Source organism: Larus michahellis, chromosome 4, assembly GCF_964199755.1.
Source record: "Larus michahellis chromosome 4, bLarMic1.1, whole genome shotgun sequence".
NCBI classification, from domain to species: domain Eukaryota; kingdom Metazoa; phylum Chordata; class Aves; order Charadriiformes; family Laridae; genus Larus; species Larus michahellis.
Genome location: NC_133899.1, coordinates 35,822,897 through 35,846,380, shown reverse-complemented (window position 1 = coordinate 35,846,380; position 23,484 = coordinate 35,822,897). Strand labels below are relative to the sequence as shown.

The 23,484-nt window shown below is 40.0% G+C and overlaps 1 protein-coding gene across 11 annotated transcripts in view; it reads right to left on the bottom strand.

The window, feature by feature from the left end:
• The window catches only part of BEGAIN (brain enriched guanylate kinase associated), a 163,624-nt gene that overhangs the window by 59,298 nt on the left and 80,842 nt on the right, over positions 1–23,484 (bottom strand). For 5 of the 11 annotated variants that reach the window (XM_074583983.1, XM_074583984.1, XM_074583987.1 and 2 more), the window contains one exon: positions 1,828–1,989. In XM_074583983.1, coding sequence (XP_074440084.1) covers positions 1,828–1,989 — 162 coding nt within the window. Of the gene's footprint in view, positions 1–179; positions 237–1,827; positions 1,990–17,599; positions 17,690–23,484 lie in introns of all 11 variants that reach the window. The other 6 variants (XM_074583978.1, XM_074583976.1, XM_074583977.1 and 3 more) reach the window with 3 other exon arrangements.

The window sequence follows — 23,484 nt, the reverse complement described above, 5'->3', positions numbered from 1 at the left end:
ATTGAAACTAATTGTAGTTCCTTGTTTTCCTCACATTGATTTTCCTCTGTCACATGTTGCTGACACGCTTTTGGATGACAGTTTTGTTTCAGACATTATCCTTCTCCAGGTTGAGAAATCTAGTTGTTCAACTTGCAGTATGCCTTGCTATTCTCAATAGAAACATTTTTAAAGCTCACCTTGTGAAATATTTTGGGCTTCCCATATGATATGTCTTCAGGGGAGTAATCACCTGCCTGAAATATAATTTTTAATATAAGTTTTCTTCATAATATGGTACAACGTTCCATTAGAATATTGGAAAATAATTTCTACTAATCTGATGTTTGGGTATGAGGGCTAGACTTTGCCATGAGCAAAGAAAGACTGCCTGGCCTGAGTTTTGAAGGGTGCTTAACTCATCAGTGCCCAATGAAGTTGAAAAGAGGTTTCCTACAGACTAGGAAGCCCCTAGGGGGGCTGACGCGGGATGGTCAGCCCCTCTGCTGAATAATGGCAGCTGTGTCTGAAATAATGCTTGAAGAGAAAAGAGTTCCAGCGTTCCCTGTCCTGTAATATATTGGAGAAAAACTACATCACGAGTGAAGTTACTTTCAATAGCTCTGCTCTAAGTGATGTGATAGGAAAGATATTGTTGGAAAGAAAACAATATGGAGAACTGCTCTTGATAGATGTGTGTAGATTTCAAGACCATAATGACAACTCCTTATTTCAGCCTTGTTTTAAGAAGCCTCCCCAGTTAGGGAAGCATTTAAATTATAAGACCACACTAGGAAGTTTCCTAATTTGAGGTCTTACAGCCTCGTTCTGTATAAAATTTGCATAAAATGGTTTGATTGACTCAGTTTGGTGGTGGTTTCTGGTTTTGTTTTGGTTTGGTTTTTACCTTCTGCAAGGAATGAAAAATACTTCTTTGGGTATAGCCCTGGAATGTTTCATTCTGAATTTCATTTTGGCTCATCCAATGAACTAAATCAAAGAGTTCAATTATCTACATCAGTTTAGGAAAGTCCTCACAAGAAATGCAATTACATTCCTGCATAAGTGGATAATTGTAGGTTCAGAAGTTTTGCAAACAAATGAAAAAATGGATATTAAGAATCACTAATAAATTTAAAACTAGATTACAGACCATTTTAATCAGTGCCAGGAATGTCAGGAGTGCATGCTTATTATAATTTGTCATTAACATTAACTGGGCCCCTGATTTGCAACAGCACTCTACCATAGCTTCAACAATGTTAAATAATCGGTTTACAGTATCATTCCATTCTACTTGGGACTAAAAAGCAAATGATTTGCTATAGCATAATGTGAAATGCCATAATATTATTTGGATTGAGCATAGTCTCAGCTTTGAGTGATGATGGGCCAAATTCTGTTCTCTTATATCAGTGTAATGTAGAGTAAAACCAGAAAATATGCAGCCAAACTCATTAAAAAACATTTATCTATGTATGTATGGTATAAGTATGTATATGTAGTGTGTTTATAACCTTTGTATGCGTAACACAACGTGTCACTAACCTGCATGTATGTTTACACATAAACAATGTCATATATGCACCTATATAGGTATATTTCTATTTGCATATTTACTTTCAATACAGAGGCACCTTACATATCACATGTAAATAACTTAATGTGGTTTGCAATACATATTCAGGTAAGTGAAATATATATATTCAATGTGAAAACACAATGTGTAATCAATAAATAATAAATACGTTTGAGACTATATGCTTGTATTTTTACTTACACATCTTTAACACAGCCACTTGTAAATTCCTAATTATTCTTTTTATTTCAAAAAGTTAAGTTACTAACCTTCTCAGTTTTTCAGTTACTTTTTCAAGTTCCTCCTGAGCACGTCTCAACTCTATTTCAAGATACTGACGTGTAGAATCAAATTCCGTTTCAAGCATTTCCAGCTTATGGGTAGTGTACGATAGACGCTTTCGTAATTCCCCCTTCTGTTCTTGCAAAGTACTAGAAAAACAAAGACCACAGCTGTAGAATTTAGCTGCTCCCAAAAAGCTTTTCATGATCCACTCTTTGACCAGTTCCCTAGAGTATAGGTTGGCATTAAGCCAGAAAAGTGTGCTTTCTGGCATTTGTTTACTGCACTTTGAAAATCTTCTGATTTAGACAGTTGACTATCTTCCCATCTGTCCTTTCTAGCGCATTCGTTGCTAATATCTCATTAGCCATAATGGAATATTTTGTGAAAGAATCCTCATTAAAATACAAAATACAGTCTAGAGTTTGGTTTCACGCAGGACCTTTCGTTTAGTGTTATCTTAACAGACTAGGACTGAAGTAGCAGATATCTATAGAGCAGCAACTCTAAGAAGACTGTACAAAAATATTTCCGTGACAATAATCCAAGTTATTACATATTTTGTGGAGAAAAAAAATTTTGTCTTCTTTGATTAAATTTCCACCCCAATCTCTGGTCATAGAGCTGCTAGAGATGTTATCATTCAGCATTTCATCTGGAGAATGATAATCAATTAATATCATAGTAATTTTAAAGTTATGTCTCTTTCCCCATTTTCCCACTTATTTGGGAGCAAAGACTTCCCAGAATTGGGTGTGACCCCTAATTTTTCACAGTTCTTTCACTAATAAAGAGCTTATGCCTATCTTATAAACTACCTTCAGTTACACTCTTTGACAAAATAAAGCACTAGGCACAGAATTTGGAGAGGGGAAGTTTTTCACTTTGTTGTTTTCTCTTTATTTTAGAGATGACGTAAGATAGCATAAAGCCAGGAGATCCAAGTAAATTTCTTTTTGTGAAGGTCAAAGTGCCATCCACATCCAAATAATCCCTCTGGATTTGCAGTGATAAACCTGGGGATCCTTCCCTTGTTTTACTGGAGCTCGGCTGTGTGACTTCAGGCAGGCCAGTCTACACTTGCTTCAATGGGGATCTTTTATCCTTGCCTATTTAGTCTGTAGCCTCAGTCTTCTAGCATGTTTGCCAGTTGCACAGCAGGACAGGGTTCCAGTCAGAGCTGGTGTCTCTGGAGGTGACTGTAACTTGGTTCAAATACTGCAACCTCAGATTTGAGCTTCAGGTGGGACCTCTGAGGCACTACAGAATTGGAGTCTGCCATCCCCTAGAGATAAAAGTGCTACTATGTGATGCATTGTGAATTGCCTTGCTTGTTTTTAATCATATGATAAAAATAATTCTTCATAAAAGAATGGCAAATCTTTATTCCCTTTGATGTCAAGTGAGTACTGCCATCAGCTTCAGTAGAATAATGTCCCGGGTCTTTAATTAGACAAGAGAGTTGGGAACAACATGCCATTCTTCAAGAAACACTTATCCGAGCTGTCCTCAGTGTGACTGCCTTCTCCTCTACAAACTGCGATAGGAGCTTCACTAAGTTAGTGCAAAAGCTTTACAATTGCTGCTTACTTGATCCATGCAGCTTAGAGCTAGGAAATAGTCTAATGTTTTGCCAACACAGTCCTCTATTTCAATTACACATATTGCGTGGTTACAGTTATACTTAGATTACCACTTGTAGTTATATTCTCTTAAAATAATATATTCTAATTCAGACATTTAATGCAGCTCCAGTTAATGCAATCATTTAGTTTTTGTATTTCACTTGGTGAATAAAACCCCCAAATTATCTAGGCAAATGAGATTCTGAACCCATGCTGCTCATTTCTGCATGTCCTCATTCATGATGTTACCACATCATACCACCTTTCACTTGCTCTGCTTCTTGCCACTCATCTGCTCATCTTGGGAAAGAAGAGTGGTCAGTTTTCCTTCCCGTAGCCTGGCAACGTGGATTTTCTTCTGTGAAGTGGGAGTTACAGTGTCAAAACTGTTTAGAGCGAAAAGAGATTTGATCTCAAGCCTTCTGCTGCTTTAAAAATTTAACCACTAGGATTTGTACAAAGAGTAGGCAGTAGGTCCTCCAGCTATGGTTTTGGATAAAATACCCGGGCTGCTGCTCTATGCTGTGCAAGTGCAGTTAACGCAAGTTAAACCAGACCAGGGGAGGTTACGATGTCCTGCTGCACTGAGGAGTTTTGGCTACAGGCAGAGTTTGGCCGCTGGGAGGAAGAGGGGCTGTAGGGTACAAATATAATAGGAATGCCAGGGATTTTTAAGTCAGTAATAGCTGGCGACTGCTTAATAAAAGAGGAAAAAGAGGAAAGTTAATGGGCTCCAATAACTTTGTGTTCTGCTTCCTTATGTAGGTACTTTCTTGCTCTGTGTCTCAGTTTGTGTGAAGATTTGGTAGGAGCAAAACACCCGATTCTTCAAATGAAGTTGCTTCTGAATATATCTATGTGCCTAGACCTATCTATGTGGGGAAATTTGGGTTCAAAACGTGAGTTTTGGATAAATCTTGATCCTCAGGTGGAAGGCAGTACTGGTCTGAGCTGCCAAAATGTGCTTTGGGATTCAGGTCTGGACAGTTTGGCAGGTTTTGGTAGCCTGAAGCTTGTGCTAGGGCCCCAGTTCAGCAAAATTTTGAAGGATAAACTTAACTTCAAGCTCAGCCTTTTCTTCCCTCAAAGTTCACTTTGAAATGTTTGTATTCTTGAATTCTTTGTTTTCAGGATGGGATTATTCATTTCATTAAAATCAAGCCTATTCTACTGAACTTTACTGAAACAGTCTACATACATGCACTCTTTTCATATAGTGCTTTGAGTACTAAATCATAGCTGTGACTTCGTAAAAGATAAGAAAAAAAAGGTGATTATGGCATAAATTAGGCAACTTCAAAAATCAATGTTATTCTCATTCAGCAAACCTGAAAAAGCTCTACTCATTTCCACCCAAGTTGAAAGATCTTGAAACCCTCCCAAACCTAGCAGAACTCCTGCTCAGTGTGTACTGTGATTCATCTGATACACACAAAACCGGCTAGCTGTTTTTAAGAGGACTTATTATTTTTAGACAAGGACAATAACACCTGGTTTATGATGGGATTACTTAAAATGTAGTAGTAGGTATAAGAATCGTTATTAAAATACAGGTTATTAGACAGGTACAAATTTTAGAAACAAAGAAATCATGTTCTGACAAGATTATGTTGAGTGGCAGAAAACTTATAGCCACTTTTATGGAAAAAAGAAAGAAGAAGGAAAGGAAGGAAGGAAGGAAGGAAGGAAGGAAGGAAGGAAGGAAGGAAGGAGGGGAGGGAGGGAGGGAGGAAGAAAAGAAAGAAATTTTCCTGAATCTGGGACTGAAACCATTGAATGGGTACTAATAGTTTTAACACTGAGAGCAGATTTTCCAGGATTCCCAGAATGGTTTCAATTTCTGCAGGACTTGAGCCTTATTTAGATACAATCCTGGTTTAAGGTAAAGCCTGTTGTTTTGTCTTGCTTACAGTTTTATATGAACAAACACCTAAGAAGCAAAGGCAAGTGAGAGAGACAGCAGAAAGAAGAACATGCAATGTATCAGATTTAGTATCTCTAATAGCAGGATCAGAGGTGAATTTTTGTTTTATACAAATCTAAGGTATTTCATGAGCTTTTTATTTTTTTGCTTTTCTCACAAAACAGATCTTCTGAAAACCTTCCCCTTACTATTAGCTTCTGTCGGTATCACATAATGCCATGCCTGAATTCTCTTATGCTGTGTTGTGTACTTTCTTGTTCTGGAAGTCTGGGCTTTTCATAAGGAGTGCTTAATTTTGTTGTATACCCCTTTAAATTTGGTAATGGTAATTTAGGGTTGCAAAGAGGGAAAAAATAAAAATTAAAAATATGGAGACATGAAGTCAAGCATTTAGCATTTTCTCTTTCCTCCAAAACAACCAACTGTGCAAACTAGCTGCATTTCGTTTCTGCTTGTCACATACCAGTTAATTACAAAAGTTCACTGCACATTTTTTTTTCAAGTTGGTAAATCAATATTTTTTATTTCATCGTTATCTTCTTTGATATGAGGGCTACTCAGCCCTCACAGTTCTTTATTATGTATATAATGTACTGATTAGGTATATAACTAAGAATATATATATTCAACAAATATATTTATTTATATATAGTTGTTGTTTAGTTAAAAACTAAGAAAATAGTTTTTAACTAGGAGAGGTTTAAATAGTTTTAAATAGTTTTTAACAGGAGAAAGGAGAGGACTTATTTGCAATTAAAAAATGGTCTTGGGAAGCCTGGTAGTATTATGACTTAGAAAACACCTGGATTTCCTGAATCTCTGACAGCTGGGAGGAATTACAGGACAGGATCCAAAATCCTGTAGAGTGGGACCTTTTGCATAAGTGGTTCTCTATTTCTTGATGATCTCCAAAGTCCTGCTCCTGTGACAACCAAGTCATTACCTATTTTGCTTCATTAAAGTATTTCTCTAAAATCAAGGACAGTAAGTACAATATTAAATATTTAGACTGGTGAAAGAAAATCTCTCAAGGGAAGCTACTATAAAGGTTATTAAAAACAGGTCTTCAGACCTTCCACAGTATTATATTCACCAATTAGCTCTGTTTATACTCATTGAAAATATAAAACAGATACGAAAACATATATTGGCACAGAAATTTGTGCCCACAAAGATTGTAATCCTGCCAGTAATTGCCAGGTTTGAATTCTGGAGTTGCTTCTTGCCATGGAATTTGAAGCTTTCTTCCCTCGGGCAGTGCCTCTTCAGAGAGACGCCAAGCCTCACTGCCGAACCCCGTTGCTGGAATTGATCCTCAGTAACAATTCAGAGGACGCTCAGGGGAGACATTACCAGGTGGGAGTTAGGGCTAATCAGGCTCTACATTTAGTGAAAAGAGTTCTGTTTTACAGGAGAAAGATGAGAAGGCTGTGCAGGCAAGTTCAAGTGCCACCAAATACTCCTGGTACTTTCCTGGTGTTAAAATTTTGCCATGCCGGCTTGCACAAGAGTAGAAGCAAAGAGATGTTTGCATTCTTGGTGTCACTTCTCCCTCTCTAATACACCTTTGTCCAAAAAGGGTGGTGAGTGGTCAAAATGTTAGGTTTTTTTTTCTAGATGTTCCCACCAGCCTGTATGTCAAGCTGAGCATCAGTGCCACTTTGCGCAGCTCCAGCCCCAAGGAAGGGTGTGCAGGTCGATCAGCAGAACGGAGATGGACAATGTGTGCCTATCTCAGCCTGCAGCCGTCAGTCGGGATTCATCTGTAGCACTGGCTGGAGAAGCTCCAGGTGAACGTATTTCCACCAGAGCATTTCAGGCAAAGCTAAGATGCCACGTGGCACCAGCTCTATTCTGAGGAAGGTGTGCTAGATAACAAGCAGGTTTTCATTGTACCTGTCTGATCCTCTGCCAGCTCATCTGCCTGGCAGATGGCTTGATGATAGAGGAGTGCTGGCGTGCAAAGTTGTGGCTGTTCAGCTGCCTAAAGGCAGGAGGATTTCTAGAGCTTATTCCCCTTGGACAGCCCACAAAGAAGATGCTCCCTGAGCTGTGACTCCCTAAGAGTCAACATCTCTGGGGCTGCCCCATTGTTGGAGCATCCTGGAAACCCCACGTCTCCACCTGGCTGGTCAAACTGCTTCATCAGCACTTTCACATCTGCCTGCCACCCCAGGGCTTTGCTTTGCAGATGGTTCTGCAATGTTTAAAACTGGAGAAAATCCATTTTTTGAACTATTGAAATTCTCCCTGAATTAACTGATTACATTCCTTCACACAGCTCTAGGAGTGACTAAAATGATTAATGGTGTTAAGAGGGAAATTAGCAGTGAAAGGAATGCAAAATGGGGGCAAGACAGATGCCCATGTCAAATATACTGAAAAAAACATATTGAAGGCTGTCATTTCTGGGTAGTGAACCGCAAGTTTTAATGCAGCTGTGAAATCCTAAGTCAAACCAATTGTATTTTGCGGCTAAACATCCTGCCTTGGGAGAAGGAATGTGTAAGTAGGGACTAACCTGGTCTGGGGTTTGGGGCTCTGAGTTTTGTACCTGGATTTGCCAAATGTGCCTAGTGTTACGTGGGTCGAGTGAGTTAAGGCAAGGCTGACCTGACCAGAAGCAGATGTCAATACTGCTGGTCAGCTCTGGCTCCCATTCTTAGTCGGGCGTGACGAGCAGGCACTATCGGGATGAGATTAATCTGACCTATTTTAGAAGCCTACTTTTAGATAAGGTGACGCAAATCTGGAAGTACCCATTTCCGTTGATTACAAAGGGAATATAGACAAGTAGCTCAGACGTAGACAACCGCATCTCATCAGATAACTCCCCCTCTTCCTGACTCAGTACCGTGTGTATGAGATGAGGTAATAGTATTCCCTTTCTTGTTTGCTTAGAGTGTGTGGAGGCCCGCAAAAAAGAACCGCTGAATGCTTTTAAAGTGTTTATCAGATATCTTTCATGTCTGCAATGTGTCACATTCTAAAAAAGGGCTTCACGGGATCAGGAATTTGGGAGCACTGAGAGAAATTTAAAATATATATCCTGGAATATAATTTCAAAAAGCACCTTTTCCTCTTCCACTCTGTGGGTTTTTATCTAGGGAAAAGTGAAAAACAGCCCTGCACAGCTGCTTGCTGTGAAGGATTCTAAAGAGCCGGAGAAGGTCTCCGGGAAGGGCGATGGGGCCTCCTGTGAGCCCAGCCATGCCATGCCGAGTCAGACCACTGGTGACAGCCAGGAGCAGTGACGTGATGGGGAGCCTGGGGCCAGGTTTGTGCACTTGCTTTTCTGGAAGCACTTTCGCTTTCCCAACAGTGTGAGGCTGCTGTGGAGCTCTGCAAAGAGATGGCCTGTTTGGCTCAAGGAGGCAAAACAGACACATCCCCGGTTTCGTTTCTGATCTTTGAACGGAGTCTATCATCACAGGGCTAAGGGCAGTCAGCCAGGGAGGAGACAAGACCCCAGGGGACATGTAGCTCACACCCCAGGGAGCAGCAAGCTGGGGACAGAGAGCTCTGGGGACATTTGCACGTAGCAGAGATGCCAACAGGTCCTCAGTGCCACTGCGTTGTTACTCAAGGGAGCTAGACTGCATTGCCAACTTAATCTTGGGGCTACCAGGGACTTTTGGCTTCAGCAGCTCCTGCTGCTGAATAGTTGTTGGTCTGGATTACCCAGGGCCTTTTATTCCAGCACAGCTCTGCTGCTGTTCACAGGGCACAGCTCTGGCATGGGTCACGCTAGATCTGCCTGCTGCCCAGGGTGGACATGCCGCAAGAAAGGCACCCAGACCTCAGCCTAGGAGGAATAGCTTTGAGATGATTGTTGTGTCATTGAATCTGACCCCTCCAACAATGTTTTTAGATTTGTAGTTGTCAGGAAATGAAGTCCAAGCATTTTACAAGTGTCTTCTAGATTAATGAAAGACATTTAATGAAGCAGTAATTGGATTTCTATGTTAATCAAGTTTTGATTATGTGTTACATGCTCAGGGTCACCGTTTCAAAAGGGTAATGCCAAAACTACCTTCCTTGTCTGCAGTTTTTGTGGCTAACCTTGCGCTTGCTCCATCTGATTAGGATGGGGATGAGAACAAATGACAAAGTCTAGATCCAGATTCTGAGAACCCAACTGCAGACCTGAAATCAATTTTATTGCAGAAATAGATTACGTAGCTGCAGCTCAGACCCAGAGCCCAGTCCACAAATCCCAGTGCTTTTGTGCTCTTTATTCAGCAGCTTCATTTGTACCCAAAGAAATGCCTCAGCAAACGTGTATCCAAGGTCTACAAGAGGCGTTTTCCTATAAATTCAGGCTCACACACACTCTGTTCAGCTCAGCTATTTTTTTGCTAATTTCCACCAAGGTCTGTCAGGTTTGTTTTCACTGCAGCACATCCACCAAATTTCTCCATTACTTTCAAAGAAGTTTGTTAAATATTTGAAATCTTGGAGTATGAACAGTTTGCCTGTCAAATTGCATGCACATCTTTCCTTCCTATACATATATATATGCACATATACACACACATATACTCATAGATAGATAGCTTTTGGAGGGGTTTTTTTTTGGGGGGGGTTGATTTTCTGGGGCAAGTATTAAGCCATTTGAATTTTCTTTCCAGTATTCATTTTCAAAATAAACAACCTGAAGCTAGGTTTGGATTGTGAGAGGGAAGGCCTGTACATATGTTTCAGAACAAATGTGTGGGTGATCCAAAGCTGGAGCTCAGATAGTTTCCAGATGACTGATGGACACATAAAACAAGTAACAGAGTCCTTTTCTTAGGTTCCAGGCATTCTGGCAGAATTTAAACCAGAGAAGAGGGATGCTTTATCAGAAACATTAGAGTGATTTGGAAGGGAGGTGGTGGGGAAAAAAAGAGATATTTACACTTGAGGTCTGAAGTCCTGTGGGACAGATCCTTAGCATGAGAACCTATTTACAGCACCTGGAGAGCTGATACAGCTATCTTAAAACAGAAGCATCACTGGATTTTGGAAGGCTGCTTTTCTTTACTAGGATGTGAGTACCTGACTGTTGCATAATTCGCACAATTAAAAATTCAGACCAGGCAAGAGGTACTGTATGATAACTGTATCTAAACTGTGCTGGGCTTATTCGTAAGAGGTAGAAAAGAGAGATCTCTCTTAAAAATAAAACTGAATTATGTTTTGGTTATATTGACCTGACAGTCTTTCACTGCAGAAGGGGTGACTGGGTGACTTCTATAACGAGTATCCAGAGCCCACAGACATGTCTATCCAACCAGAGCATTCAATACTAACCATAATATGAGGCAATTAAGGTATGAAAATTCAGTTACATGTTGACATACAAAAAACTCTTAGAGGACCATCTGTCAGCACTGAGTTGTCTTAAGTGACTGCCATTCTTGTCGGTGGAACATGGTAAGATTTTTGAAATATACTCATAATAAAGACATACAAATTTTCCTTTATTTAAAGGCACTATCCATAACCTAAGGCTCTGAATGGATTGAATAGAAATACCATTAATAAAATTACAGCTTTCAGAAATAGACACTAAAGGTGTTTTGATTATTTTAAATGAAGTTTCTTCAGCCGGCAATTGTGATTCCTCCAGTGTGCTGAAAACTGTAAAGGGCAGATGAAAACGAACAGCGAGAATCCAGACCTGCATCTAGGGAGCACGTCATTGTGCAGAGCGCTAAGGAATCCAGGGTGCAGAGCAGCTCATGGAGAGGGAAGAAACATGGACTTACAAACCACAATGTGGACTGGCCACCACACACAGCTGCACTGGCCGCCCAATGCTGCGCTTGGTACAGGGCCACACAGAGAATGAAGAGCTGAGCCAGCTCTCTGAGGACTGATTTAATACTTCTGCTAACTCAGTTTGGATCTGGAATCTTCAAAATACATTTCTTTTTCCTGTTAACGAGATGACCACTTTTGCTTACGAGACACTTTTGAGGTTGAATACCTGAGTGTAGTCAGGCTGGCTGTATGTGAGAAATTAATGCAGCACACAGCGAAAAAGTAGTGCCTAAACTGAAAGGTGACTAAAACAGGATGATCAGTGGAAGCAGCAGAAACTGTTACGATCTCTGCCTTCTTCCAGGCTGTCGCCTAGTGCCTCGTTAGGCTCTCCCTGAAGTCTGTGGGGACTGACTTATTTCAGCTCCAGCAGGTAGACTCTTAAGAGTCAGTGGCTTAAATGCAAACAGTTAGGTTCAGTAAGTGATCCTACAAGTTTGAATAAAGGCTATCCCTGATCAATTTTTTCCTCTGTGTTGCTAGAAAATGAAGGGATGAACAGGTGGAAAATAAGGTTGCAAGAGAAGAATAAAAGCATGCAATTCAAGGAGGAATACATGTTTTCTGACTCATTCTCTAGAGGTAGGAAGAGTATTTTGACACTGTCCCACATGACATCCTGGTCTCTAAATTGGAGAGACATGGATTTGATAGATGGACCACTCTGTGGATAAAGAACTGGCTGGATGGCCACACTCAAAGGGTTGTGGTGAACCACTCAATGTCCAAGTGGAAACCAGTGATGAGTGGCATTCCTCAGGGGTCAGTACTAGGCCCAGTGCTGTTTAACATCTTTGTCAGCAACATGCACAGTGGAATTGAGTGCACGCTCAGCAAGTTTGTGGATGACACCAAGCTGTGTGGCACAGTCGACACATTGGAGGGAAGGGATGCCATCCAGAGGGACCTGGACAGGCTTGAGACGTGGGCCCATGTGAACCTCATGAAGTTCAACAAGGCCAAGTGCAAGGTCCTGCACCTGGGTCATGGCAATCCCAGGCACAAATACAGGCTAGGCAGAGAATGGATTGAGAGCAGTCCTGAGGACAAGGATTTGGGGATGTTCGTTGATGAGAAGCTCAACATGAGCCAGCAATGAGTGCTCACAGCCCAGAAAGCCAACCACATCCTTGGCTGCATCAAAAGAAGTGTGCCCAGAAGACTGAGGGAGGTGATTCTACCCCTCTACTCCACTCTCATGAGACTCCACCTGGAGTACCGTGTCCAGCTTTGGATTCCCCAACATAAGAAGGACATGGACTTGTTGGAGCAAGTCCAGAGGAGGGCCATGAAGATGATGAGAGGGCTGGAGTACCTATGCTCCTGTCCTAAGAGAGGCTGAGAGAGTTGGGGTTGTTCAGCCTGGAGAAGGGAAGGCTCTGGGGAGACCTTACAGGCCATTCCAGTACTTAAACTGGGCCTACAGGAAAGATGGGGAGGGACTCTTTATCAGGGATTGTAGTGACAGGATGAGGGGTAATTGTTTTAAACCGAAGGAGGGGAGATTTAGATTGGATATCAGGAAGAAATTCTTTATGTGAGGGTGGTGAGACACTGGAACAGGTTGCCCAGAGAAGTTGTGGATGCCCCTTCCCTGGAAGTGTTCAAGGCCAGGCTGGACGGGGCTTTGAGCAGCCTGGTCGAGTGGAAGGTGTCCCTGCCCATGGCAGGGGGTTGGAACAATATGATCTTCAAGGTCCCTTCCAACCCAAACCATTCTATGATTCTATGATTCTATGATTCTGTGCTTATTTTCTCATAATAATGGAAGACTCTGCTCATGTTCATACCCTACTCCAAATTGTCTGCATTGTACAAATGCTGCCTAGTGGTCTGGACAACATCTGAAATGACTCAGCTGGTGAAGCTGGGAGAGAAGGACGTTAAAATCTGGCATGTCAAACTTCAGCCAGCATTTGTCCAATAGAGGAGACATAACAACCCTGACCGTTCCTAGGGATGAAGGGATCCCCACGCTGCTTGCTGACCAGACTCTGCTCTTGACATAACTCTGGAAGTAGATTCATCTCTGTAAGAGCTGCTATTTTTTTGGCTTTCCAGAGGCCCATATGTTTGCATAAAACTTTTGGCTAGAAGGAATGGTGAATTACAACGTAGAGTTGCAGAGCATGAAAGTACAAGAAAAGCAGGCAAAAGGGCTGACTGCAACAAATACTTCTTGCTGTAACAAAGGCTGTTTGGGGGGGCTGCCTCCCAGAGAAAGTGATGTGAAGTTGTTGAACAGACGTTGCCTGCTTTTTAATGTCTGGCAGAGTCCTAGCAGTCTGCGCTGCATCTCACTAGGGAATCCAGACAACTAAGCAGTGATGAGAAAGGAGAGAAAAAAAATAGAATGAGGTATTGAGAAATAGAGGTAGCAAAATTAGAGGTAGACTTCAATTTATGATTTGGAAGCTAAAGAGAGCTCTCCAGGTGATTGAGCAAGCTGCCTTCGGTTGCAGCAGCTCTCCTTACAGCTTCGAGTGGCCAGCTTCTAGATTGCTTTGGTTTGTAGTCACGGATAAGCACTCCCTCTGGAAATTACTGAAAGCAGCCTGCCACATCAGCTCAGAAGCTTATAAAGTTATATTTTAATTGTGTTATTAAACCTTTCTCACTTTTGCTTTTGTCTGTTTACCTTCCTGATTCATCTGGACCAAGCTGTGCTGGAACAGGAATGTGGTTCCTCCTGAATTGTGCTGTTTATTTGTCCTAGGACATGTAATGAGAATGGGTGAAACCAACTGCCCAGAAACAAGCTGAAATTTATCTTACTCTTTCCATTAAAGGACTGAGGTTGGAGGTGGGGTAGGGGAGTACTATAGAAATGTGCTTTAATAGTAGGGAAAGAATTTTGTTCCCATTTCATTTGGTATAAAGCATCCAGATATAGGTTGATGGACAGAGGTTATCATCTCTGTTCTCACCTTAGCTATTTCCTTCCTTTCCCAACCCTTTTCTCTTTCCTCTGATTTGAAATTTGTCTTTGCCTGGCTCAAGGGACTCATTTTGGTGGGCTATCTTAGCAGTTCCCATCAGAAAGGTTATGCTAAGCAGTTGAAAAAATTAAATATACTCTTTTGGCTCCAGGACCAGTCAGACGGAATTACTCCTGGGACTGGGGGGAGGAGGAACTGCAGATGCCACTGCTTTATTCCTGTATAAGCAGCGACTATTACCTTCTTTTGAGTAAATTACTGCATTTTCTTTTTAATTATATCTGGTCATAGTTGCATTCTTTTTTGTGACAGAAGTCATACAAGACAGAAGCTCGTGTTGTACCTCTAAGTTGAATCCATAGGTGCTTGCCTTTAAAGCAATGCCAATGCCTGCCAGATATTATTACTAAAGAATATAGGAGATAACGCTGCTATTGCTTAGAGTGAGACACAGCACTGATCCCTCAGACACTTTCAGTAGCCATCAGTGCAGTTCTACTGAAGTCTGTTCTTTACCATTTAGTTCCCCCATCACACACAGCTGTATGACATTACTAAGGCGACTTGCTACAGAGGTGAGCTCCAGGGACTTTTTGGAAGGTTTTCTGGCAGTAGAGTAGATCATTGATTTGTTAACCCAAGCAAACAAATAAATTAAATAAATTAATAAATTGATTTAATACATTTATTAAATAATACATCTTAGCCTGGACACACCCCAATTCTCAGCTGTGCACATGTAACTCAGATTCTGAGGGAAACTATTACTACACACAGACTCATGTACAAAGTGAACAGGAACAATGGGACTACCGGCTGTTATCTGAATGAATTTATTTTGCCTGAATATTTGAAGATATTTTTAGTTTTCTACAATAACAAACAATCCTCAGCTCTTTGATCAACTTGATATTACAGCAAAAGAAGAGAAGGAAAAAAAAGAGAAAGGAATTGCCATCTGTCATCTTTGGCTAATTATTTCAAGCCCTACCTTGTTTCAGACACTGCAGCACACTATTTTAGGACTTGTTAACTGAGAAGTCTACTCTGCAAGAGTATAAATGAGTTCACCTCTAGCAAGCTCCCTACTGCTCAGCATGTTGTGCCGTCATTTCATACAACCTTCCTCCCAACCTAATGTCATGATTTATTTGTTCAGCCAAGTCTATTTTATCCTGCTCCCTCAGCTGAACTGGCTTTTCAGTGTAAGACTCTGTTTTGTTGCCTTTTTTTGTGGGTGTATGAGGAAGGCGAGGGAACAGGACTTCATTCCTCCAAACTTCTGTTAGCAGTCCAGCGCCTTGGCATTAGCTCTTCTGTAGCGTTTCGAGTGAGACAGTAAATGAAGGAGGTCTCTGCAAGTGTGGAGGGACTAAATCAGGCAGCAGGCTTTCATCTGAAAATAGGCAGTATTTATGTGAAAATATTGGGTGTCTTCAGAGGGGACCCAGGAGCCCTTTGCTTCCACCTACCCCACGGACATAGCACCCCAAAGAATCACGCAGAGTGAGGAAGCAGCTTCGTTTTCTACAGACTTCCCAAAAAATTCCTTTTGTGCCCTGAGATGTGGATTACCTAAACACAGAATGCATTTTTTTGCCTTATAACCAAAATAGTTTAGCATTCTGGGTGAATTGATACTTGTTTTTTTTACCTCTCTTGCTGAAATTTTTGTTGCTTTCTCATTAGTTTTTTAAAGGTTAAGGTGCATCAGGCTGGGTAAAATAGAATCTATCCTCATTTTCTAAGTGCTGACAGTTGTCATACTCACTATCTTTCATTTTCACAAACAAATGTCTTTTTTTTTTTTAGTTCTGTCAGCAAGCTGATGTTTTTCAATATAATTGGAAAGCAAGTTCCCAGATAAATTTTTAAAGTCTAGCTATGTTGAAACAATGTGATTAAGACTTGAGTTAATAAGCAGGAAAGAAACAAGCAAGCTTTCAGAAACCAATAAAATCTCTCTATAAAAATTTAGATCCTTTTGAGTTTTTTATAAAGCAGGGAGGAAATGAAATCTTTCAATGGCTGTTTATTTATTTTATTAAATGGCTAAATAGCCTGAGCTAAAATCCTGGATTTATGCATTTTAAGCTTTGGTATACTTGGAGATAAACTGTGGTATTGTCCTCTGTAAAAGTAAGCTTATTTTCTTTTGAAAGGAAGAACTACAAGTGGACAGTGATGGAAGGAAAGGAGATTTTTTTTGAGAGAGCGCTCTACAGAAAGGCCGCTAAACATCATCCCAAGACTGAATTTCCCCACAGGTATCCATTTAAAAACACCACATAGGATCAGACTCAGTGATTACACTGTGGCTGTGTGAATTTGTTTTGATTTAAAAAGACTTCCAAATATCCAATCACATTGGAATCAGGGTCAAACATTTTGAAAAACAGTTTTACATGCCCTGATTATATTCCACTTCACTGGTCATCTCCTGGTTTTAAGAATGACAAGCAGCAGAACAAAGCTATTTTTGCATCAAGTTCATCTAACCCCAGGTAAGAGTAGAGTGCATGTGCAGAGCCCCAGGGAACTGAAAAACAGGGATTCAAATCACTTTTCCAAGATTGTTTTTTTTCACTCCATAGAGCATAGACTGTGCCAAAAACTATGAAAAGAATCTCACTTATGTCTTTCCTACACTAGCAGCACTCTTAAGATGAAAATTCACACACGTTATTCAAAGAAAATCAATATACCGCAAAAAGGCAATCTAAAGCTTAGCCTGTCTTTATTTTTTTATCTAATTAAGTTCTTACTTTGAAATACATTGCAATTTTTCATATGTCATTGAAAACTATAGGATCAGTGAGTGACATTTCTTCTACATACCTGCCACTTGAAATAAAGTCAAGCAACAAAGAACAAGGAGTAAATGCAGGAGAAATGTAAGAGAATCTAAGCAAAATATGGAAAAATGAGTCATTACTTAAACGTATACTATATGCTGCATAGGAATGTAAACTAGAATCAGTCATCACTCCTCCATCCTTTCAACATTTCTATACTATAGCATTGAAAAAAATCCTTATTTCAGGAGACCAAAGGTAAATGTAAATCTGGTAAAGGAGAGAGAATATACACATACCAGCAATTAAGAAAGGTGGATGAACTGCCCAGAAAACTGTGGTATCAATGATTAAATTCAATGCATTTGTATTGTAAGAACTATCTCCATCAGAAAAAAAATATTAAGCGATAGTAAGCAGCTGTGGAATTTGCAACTTCCTAAACAACTTTCAGTTTTTATACACGTTAACAATAATTACTACAGGCTTGGCTGTGGCAAGCATCTAGAGTACTACAATATACAGATCTGTCATTCCCTTAATTCAGAAAACGTAGTGCAACTGAACGATGAGAGACTACAGACTGACGTGAAAAAATGAAACGTTTTTACGGACATCAGAAAATCAGAAAGAAAGCATAACTTCACAAAACATCACTTATTAGTTACCTGTCCCAGAGAGTAGGTGAAGATTTTGCGAGCCTGCCCTGGAGAATTCTAGGTTGCCATAGGCAGGTTGGCACCCAGGAATTTCGTACCCTGCAGCATGAATAGAGGATAAACCATGGCTAGGTATGGCTCATAAGACATACGAGTGGTAACCTAGCTAGATTTGCTGCATAGTAGTAGGCTATGGCATAATTTGGTACTAATTATTATTCAGGATATCTTACTTTAAAGCAGTATTAAAACTACAAAACAAGGTGATGTTACAGCACACACATTTAGTGATTTTCTCGTATGGCTATTTTTGGTCAGAATAAGCATTTAGGATTGACATTATTATGGCTGTAAATGGATGCTACTCCATCTATTTTACTGGAGAAGCATTTGCTCTTAAGATTCGTGAATCATGCCCTTATATTTTTGCATTGTAAAAACATCAGATTAAACAAATTTATGCTTCATTGGAAGAGGGTCAGCAAAATTCCTTCTGAGCACCACAGTGAGAACATGTTTAACAGTTTTAATTAAATCTGGGCTGAGGTTCAAGTTCCACATACCAGGTTCCATGCACATCTACCAGCAGCAGAACAATAGCTGCAAAATATTTGCTGGAAACGAAAAGCACAGAGAAGCAATCTGAACTAGCAATATAAGCTATGAATAACACACAGCAAATGCAGATCCAGAGCCCAGGAGAAGGCCAACGAGGCAGGCAAATTAGCAATGAGAACTGTTGCCCAACATTAGCATCAAGCAATGCTGGCAAGGTTCAAAACACTGTGTTCAGTTCTTAGTCAAGCAAATTCTCACTCATGTCAAAGGTGTGTTTTCCTGAGTAAATCTGAGTAAGGACTACAGTATCTGGCTGCAAAGAATACCTCATACAGTATTGTTGTGTTCCTTTGCAATATCAGAAATGCAACATAACATGCCTTGAAGGATAAACTCAATAAAAGATCAGTTTTTCTTCACTCAAGCACACTCATATTTGTGAACCAGAACTTTTGCACAAGCTTTCCCTGTGGCCAGTGATCTCTACACATGCAGAAAATCCTTCCTTCAAGTATTCGCCATGAATTACCAGCGGGTACTGCAAAATAAGGACCTTCTGGACTGTGAACACATTCTTACCTACAGGCACACATTTCAGGAGCAATAGTTGTGCTAGAGAGAGCAGCAGAGAATCTCAGTGTTTATGGGAAAAGAGAACTCTGCCAAGTCTCTTGCTACTGCTGCAAGTCCACTCTGGGACTGGCTTCATGTCAAGAACTACCGGCAGCAAGATGATGCTCTTTAAGGCACTCTGAGGAAAAGCGCTAAGTGAATTCCAGCACGTTACTCTAGTTGTACTACTGAGTTGTTAATTGAATAAGGAATTGAATAAAGATTCAAGTATCTTTTAACTTCTTCCATACTGGACTTGGATTATGTGAAGACCCCCAGGAACAACAGAAAAAAGGAGATGGCCTGAGATTTAGGTGTTGTCATCACATGAATTTACAGCAATATTAGCTTTAAAATCAAGGTGGAGGTGGGAATAAATTTCTGCAATCTGTAATACCTTGGTATTTTCTGTTTTTCATTGAACTGTCAGTATTACTTTGGATTACGTATCTCTCTCAGCTTTTCTGATATTCTCAAACTGTTAATCTCATAGTCAATAGGTGTGTACATATTTAATACATACCAGTTATGGAGTACCTCACTATGTATTTTAATTATCAACTATGGGTGTCAGGAAAACAGTCCATTGTAGGAATACAGATTTGAAAATGGTCTCTACCTGCTCTCCTTTTCATATCTGCATATTTTTAGGTACAAAACTGTAAATTGCTCCTAAAAATCAGGTCTTGGAAATCTTAATTTTCAAAAAATCATTGAATTCAGCCACAGTTTTTTCTAGAACCAGTGGAGATTCTTCAAACCAGTGCATTTTGCATATTTATCCACACTTCGCTGAGAAATTCTCCATAGATGTTTTCTAATGAAATATCAAAACTTGCTAATTCTGGGATGGATGAAATGAAAACATTGGACTTTTCAAGCCCACAAAATTAATTAAATTGGAGCTCTTAGAGCAAAGAAGCCATTTGAGCAGGGAGAAATCTCTGCTGTCTTCAGATCCAGCACCAGCTCTCTTCCATGTAGTCTTAATCTAACCTATCTCATACCTTTTAGTGATATATAGCAAATAGCTTTGCTATAGATAATCTTGACAACTCCTTTTAACTCTATGAGGTTGTGAGATGTTTTGACAGAGAGGGGAGTGGTGTGAATTCCACTTTAGCTATTTGTTCAGTGTTTTTCCTGACATCTTTTCGGTAAGTTAAGTTCCATGTAATTGCTCCATAAATGAGCTAATGCAGAGGAAAGCTCTCTGCTCTAAATGGGGTGGGTCTTTCAGAAGCTCCCCAAAGGGATTTAATAACATCCTGTCTCAGATAATCAGTGTCAGTTGTAGTCAGTCTAATCACATTCTCATGTGCAAGGTTGAAAAATAATTAGTAACTGTAAGATTTATTTATTTGCCTGATATACAAACACAAAAATTAATGTCAGCTTCTGCAATTTACATGGGATATTGTTTTATCATTGGCAAATCAGAAATGAGCAAAACATACATACATCTTTGTTTAAAGCAATGGTATATCTTAAAGGAAACAAAATGGGAAATGCTTCCAGTTCTGTCAATGTATTGTTTGCTTTCTGAAACAACAGTTGTAAGAAACTTGTAAGTATTGAAAATAATAACCTATTAAAAAAGAATATTGTAAAGTCAAAGTATACAAATAGTAGTTTACTACAGGAAAAATATCAGTCCCAAAACCCTGACAAGAAAGTATTTCAGATTATCAAATTTTAAGATGACTTTTTATTATGCCATAGTACGATAAAGTAACTCATTTTCCTCTGCTTTTCTACTGAGCTTCCCTTATCCCTCACTGATGTGATTGAGACAGACTCCAGTGTCAAGTGAGGTTCAAATTTGGGCATGCTGTTGTAATAGCCTGTGTTCCCTTGTCTTGTCCTAGAACATGCAGTATGTTACTTCAAATATTGTCTGTGGCTCATCTGACAATAATCACGTAAGATACTTACAGACCTATAGCCAATTTGAAAAAAAAAAAAAAGTCTCAGTGAAACATGGTCAACACTTTATTTCCCTGTCTAGAGAAGAACAACAATTCATCAGTTTTGGTGGCAGATGGTGATTGATCCACTGTGCCTGGAGTAGACTCACATGGACTGCTTTGTCTATTTAAGAAACAATGTTATGAGAAAAGTAAACACAATGCTCCTTATGCTCCCCTCTCCATATTTCATACAGGAGTAAAATTTGTAGCATCTGATACGTATAAAGATTCCTGGTTCACATGCTACTCTTCAAAAACACTGCTCTTTTTATGCTGGAATATAGATGGTTATTTTACAAATCTCAAATCAAATCTGAATGATTTTTCTGAAATAATATATTTTTTCAGAACCTGAAGAATTTCATGGTTGTTCCTTTCTCCACTTGTGAGTGGAGAACTTAGTGAACAGACTTCAGCAATCTCTAAGCAAAAGCCACCCCAAATCTTGCACCTGTTAAAGGGAGAAGGATTGTCTATAGAGCAGGAAAGAATGTGTCCTGGTCTGAATTTAGCTGAAACTCAGTGCTTTTTAAGATCTGAAGGGGATATGAAAGTCACCCTTAAACTGGGTTGTGCTGTTATGATTTTTGTACTTGCCCAATTTAGCCCTGTTTTACCCCAGTATGAAGAAGTTAAGCACAAGAACCGCTATTTTTGCTTCTATTAACACCGTGCAGCTATTTTAAGGGCATGCTTTTATAAACACTAATAACCCCAGATGAAACATTGACAGAGCAAGCTGGAAGAATGGCAGGGACACCTTGGAACATACTGTCACGACTCTACCTCCACGTCCCGTCCTCACTGAAGAGGCACGTGGCAGCGATGCTGATTTAGCATCACAGACTTGCAAGATGCTATCAGCTGCGCTCACTACCTACTTTCCTACCAGTCATGACAATGTAGGCAACTGGCTGTCATCTCCACGGAACAAAGGCTGGAGCTAATAAAAATGTCAAACAATCCATTTTCTGTGAGGGGGTGGCAGTTCTATTCCTGGAGTTACCCAGAACTATCTACGACCACAGCATTAAATAATGTAAAACTGCTGCAGGAACTGCAACAATGTATCTTAATGAATATTTTAAATATAATTCCCTAATTGGAAAACAGGGTCCTATGGAATCGTGCATCCCCCAGGCTGGGGCAATGTGCAGGCAGTGGACTGGTAGCTCCGCTTTGCAGACACAGATGCTAACAGAGTACCTGGGAATATAAGGAGATTGGGTACGTCCATCAAGAAGAAAAGGGAGGAAGATGAGGACACCTGTTATCAGTGAAGTTAATACCTATTTTCTGACAGTATAGGAACACAGAGATGTTGCTCTGCCAGCTCAGTTTAACACAGTTTAGGAGAGAGTGTTTCGCTGGCAAAAGGCCTTCTGGCTTGGGCACCTTCAGTATCCTCCTGACCAGGCACAAAAATCCACACATTTTCCTCATGCCGTTTCTTGTCTTTTTTTTGCCCCACTCTTCTAACAAGCTCCTGCCATGGCTTCTGTTCTTGTTGATAATCTGTGCAATCCCCATCTAATATGTTTCTGGTATGGACACTGGCTTCCCTTGGTGCATCAGGTGCCGCAGTGCTGAAGGTGAAAGACCACTTCCGCATCCCTTCTAGGGAAGCCAGACATTACAGCAAGCTTCACCTGCCAGGAAGAGTTAGGGAGGAAGTCTTGTTCGGTCTTAAAACTCTGGGACCAAGAACACTTCACTGAGATTGAATTTATGTGAGATTTAGTCACCAAACTAATCTGTCTCTGTTAACCAGGTATGGTCTTTTTTTCAGGTGCTTTTGAATTGTGCAACTTTGAATGTTTATAAAAATGTTATGGCACAAATTCTTGGCACTCTGGAAAGCTCCTTTGAGTATTTTAGGTTCCAGCTCAAAAGCAGGAAGGTGGAGGGCTTCTTAATGAAAAAAATCATTGGCTATTTTTTGCTACACCTACATATTTTTCCTTAGTTATATTTTCAGAAATGTCTAAGGCATTTTAACGTAAAAATATGTCATGCAAAACTCCAATTGATATTGTTAAAATTTTGCAAAGCAATCTGTCAGTGGAAAATTTTGTGTGACCTCAGTGATCAGTAATGCTACTGGGCCATCCTACCTACCCTTCCTAGCTATTTATCTGTCTATATTTAACAAACCATGTGCACAGCCTTTTGTGGACTAAATGTGTATGTATTTGCACACACACACATGTATGCGTATGTACATATTTTAAATCCACTATTTCCAGAAAACGTGTGTGGTAAATAGTGTATAAAGCCTTTAGAGTTAAACTTAAATGCTCACACTCTGAATATGTGAATGAATAATTACCACTGTATTAGGCACATTGACAGAGCAGTTATGGTAGGATTGGAACTTCTTGCAATGTTTGATTTTACGTGTTGATAGCTTCAAATATGTGTGTACCCAAAACACCAATTATGGTTCACTCAGACACAAGGCAGTTGGTTCAGTACAGGTGTATCAATAAAATGTAAGGTTTTACGACTAAATGCATTAATGAACTGTCTGTTCTCAAAATGCTGACACCATGCCCTCTGTGAATAATGCCGCAGGAGATGACATGAGCTAAACAGTTTTACATACATTTCTAATAATTAACAAGTGGTTTAAGCTCTCAAAGAATCCATGGAAACAGACTACATTTTTCCAGACTTTGCTAACTTTGTTGCATTAACTGGGTGCTCTAGTTTGCATATGAATATCCACCATTTGCTTGAATCTAGTTAGGTATT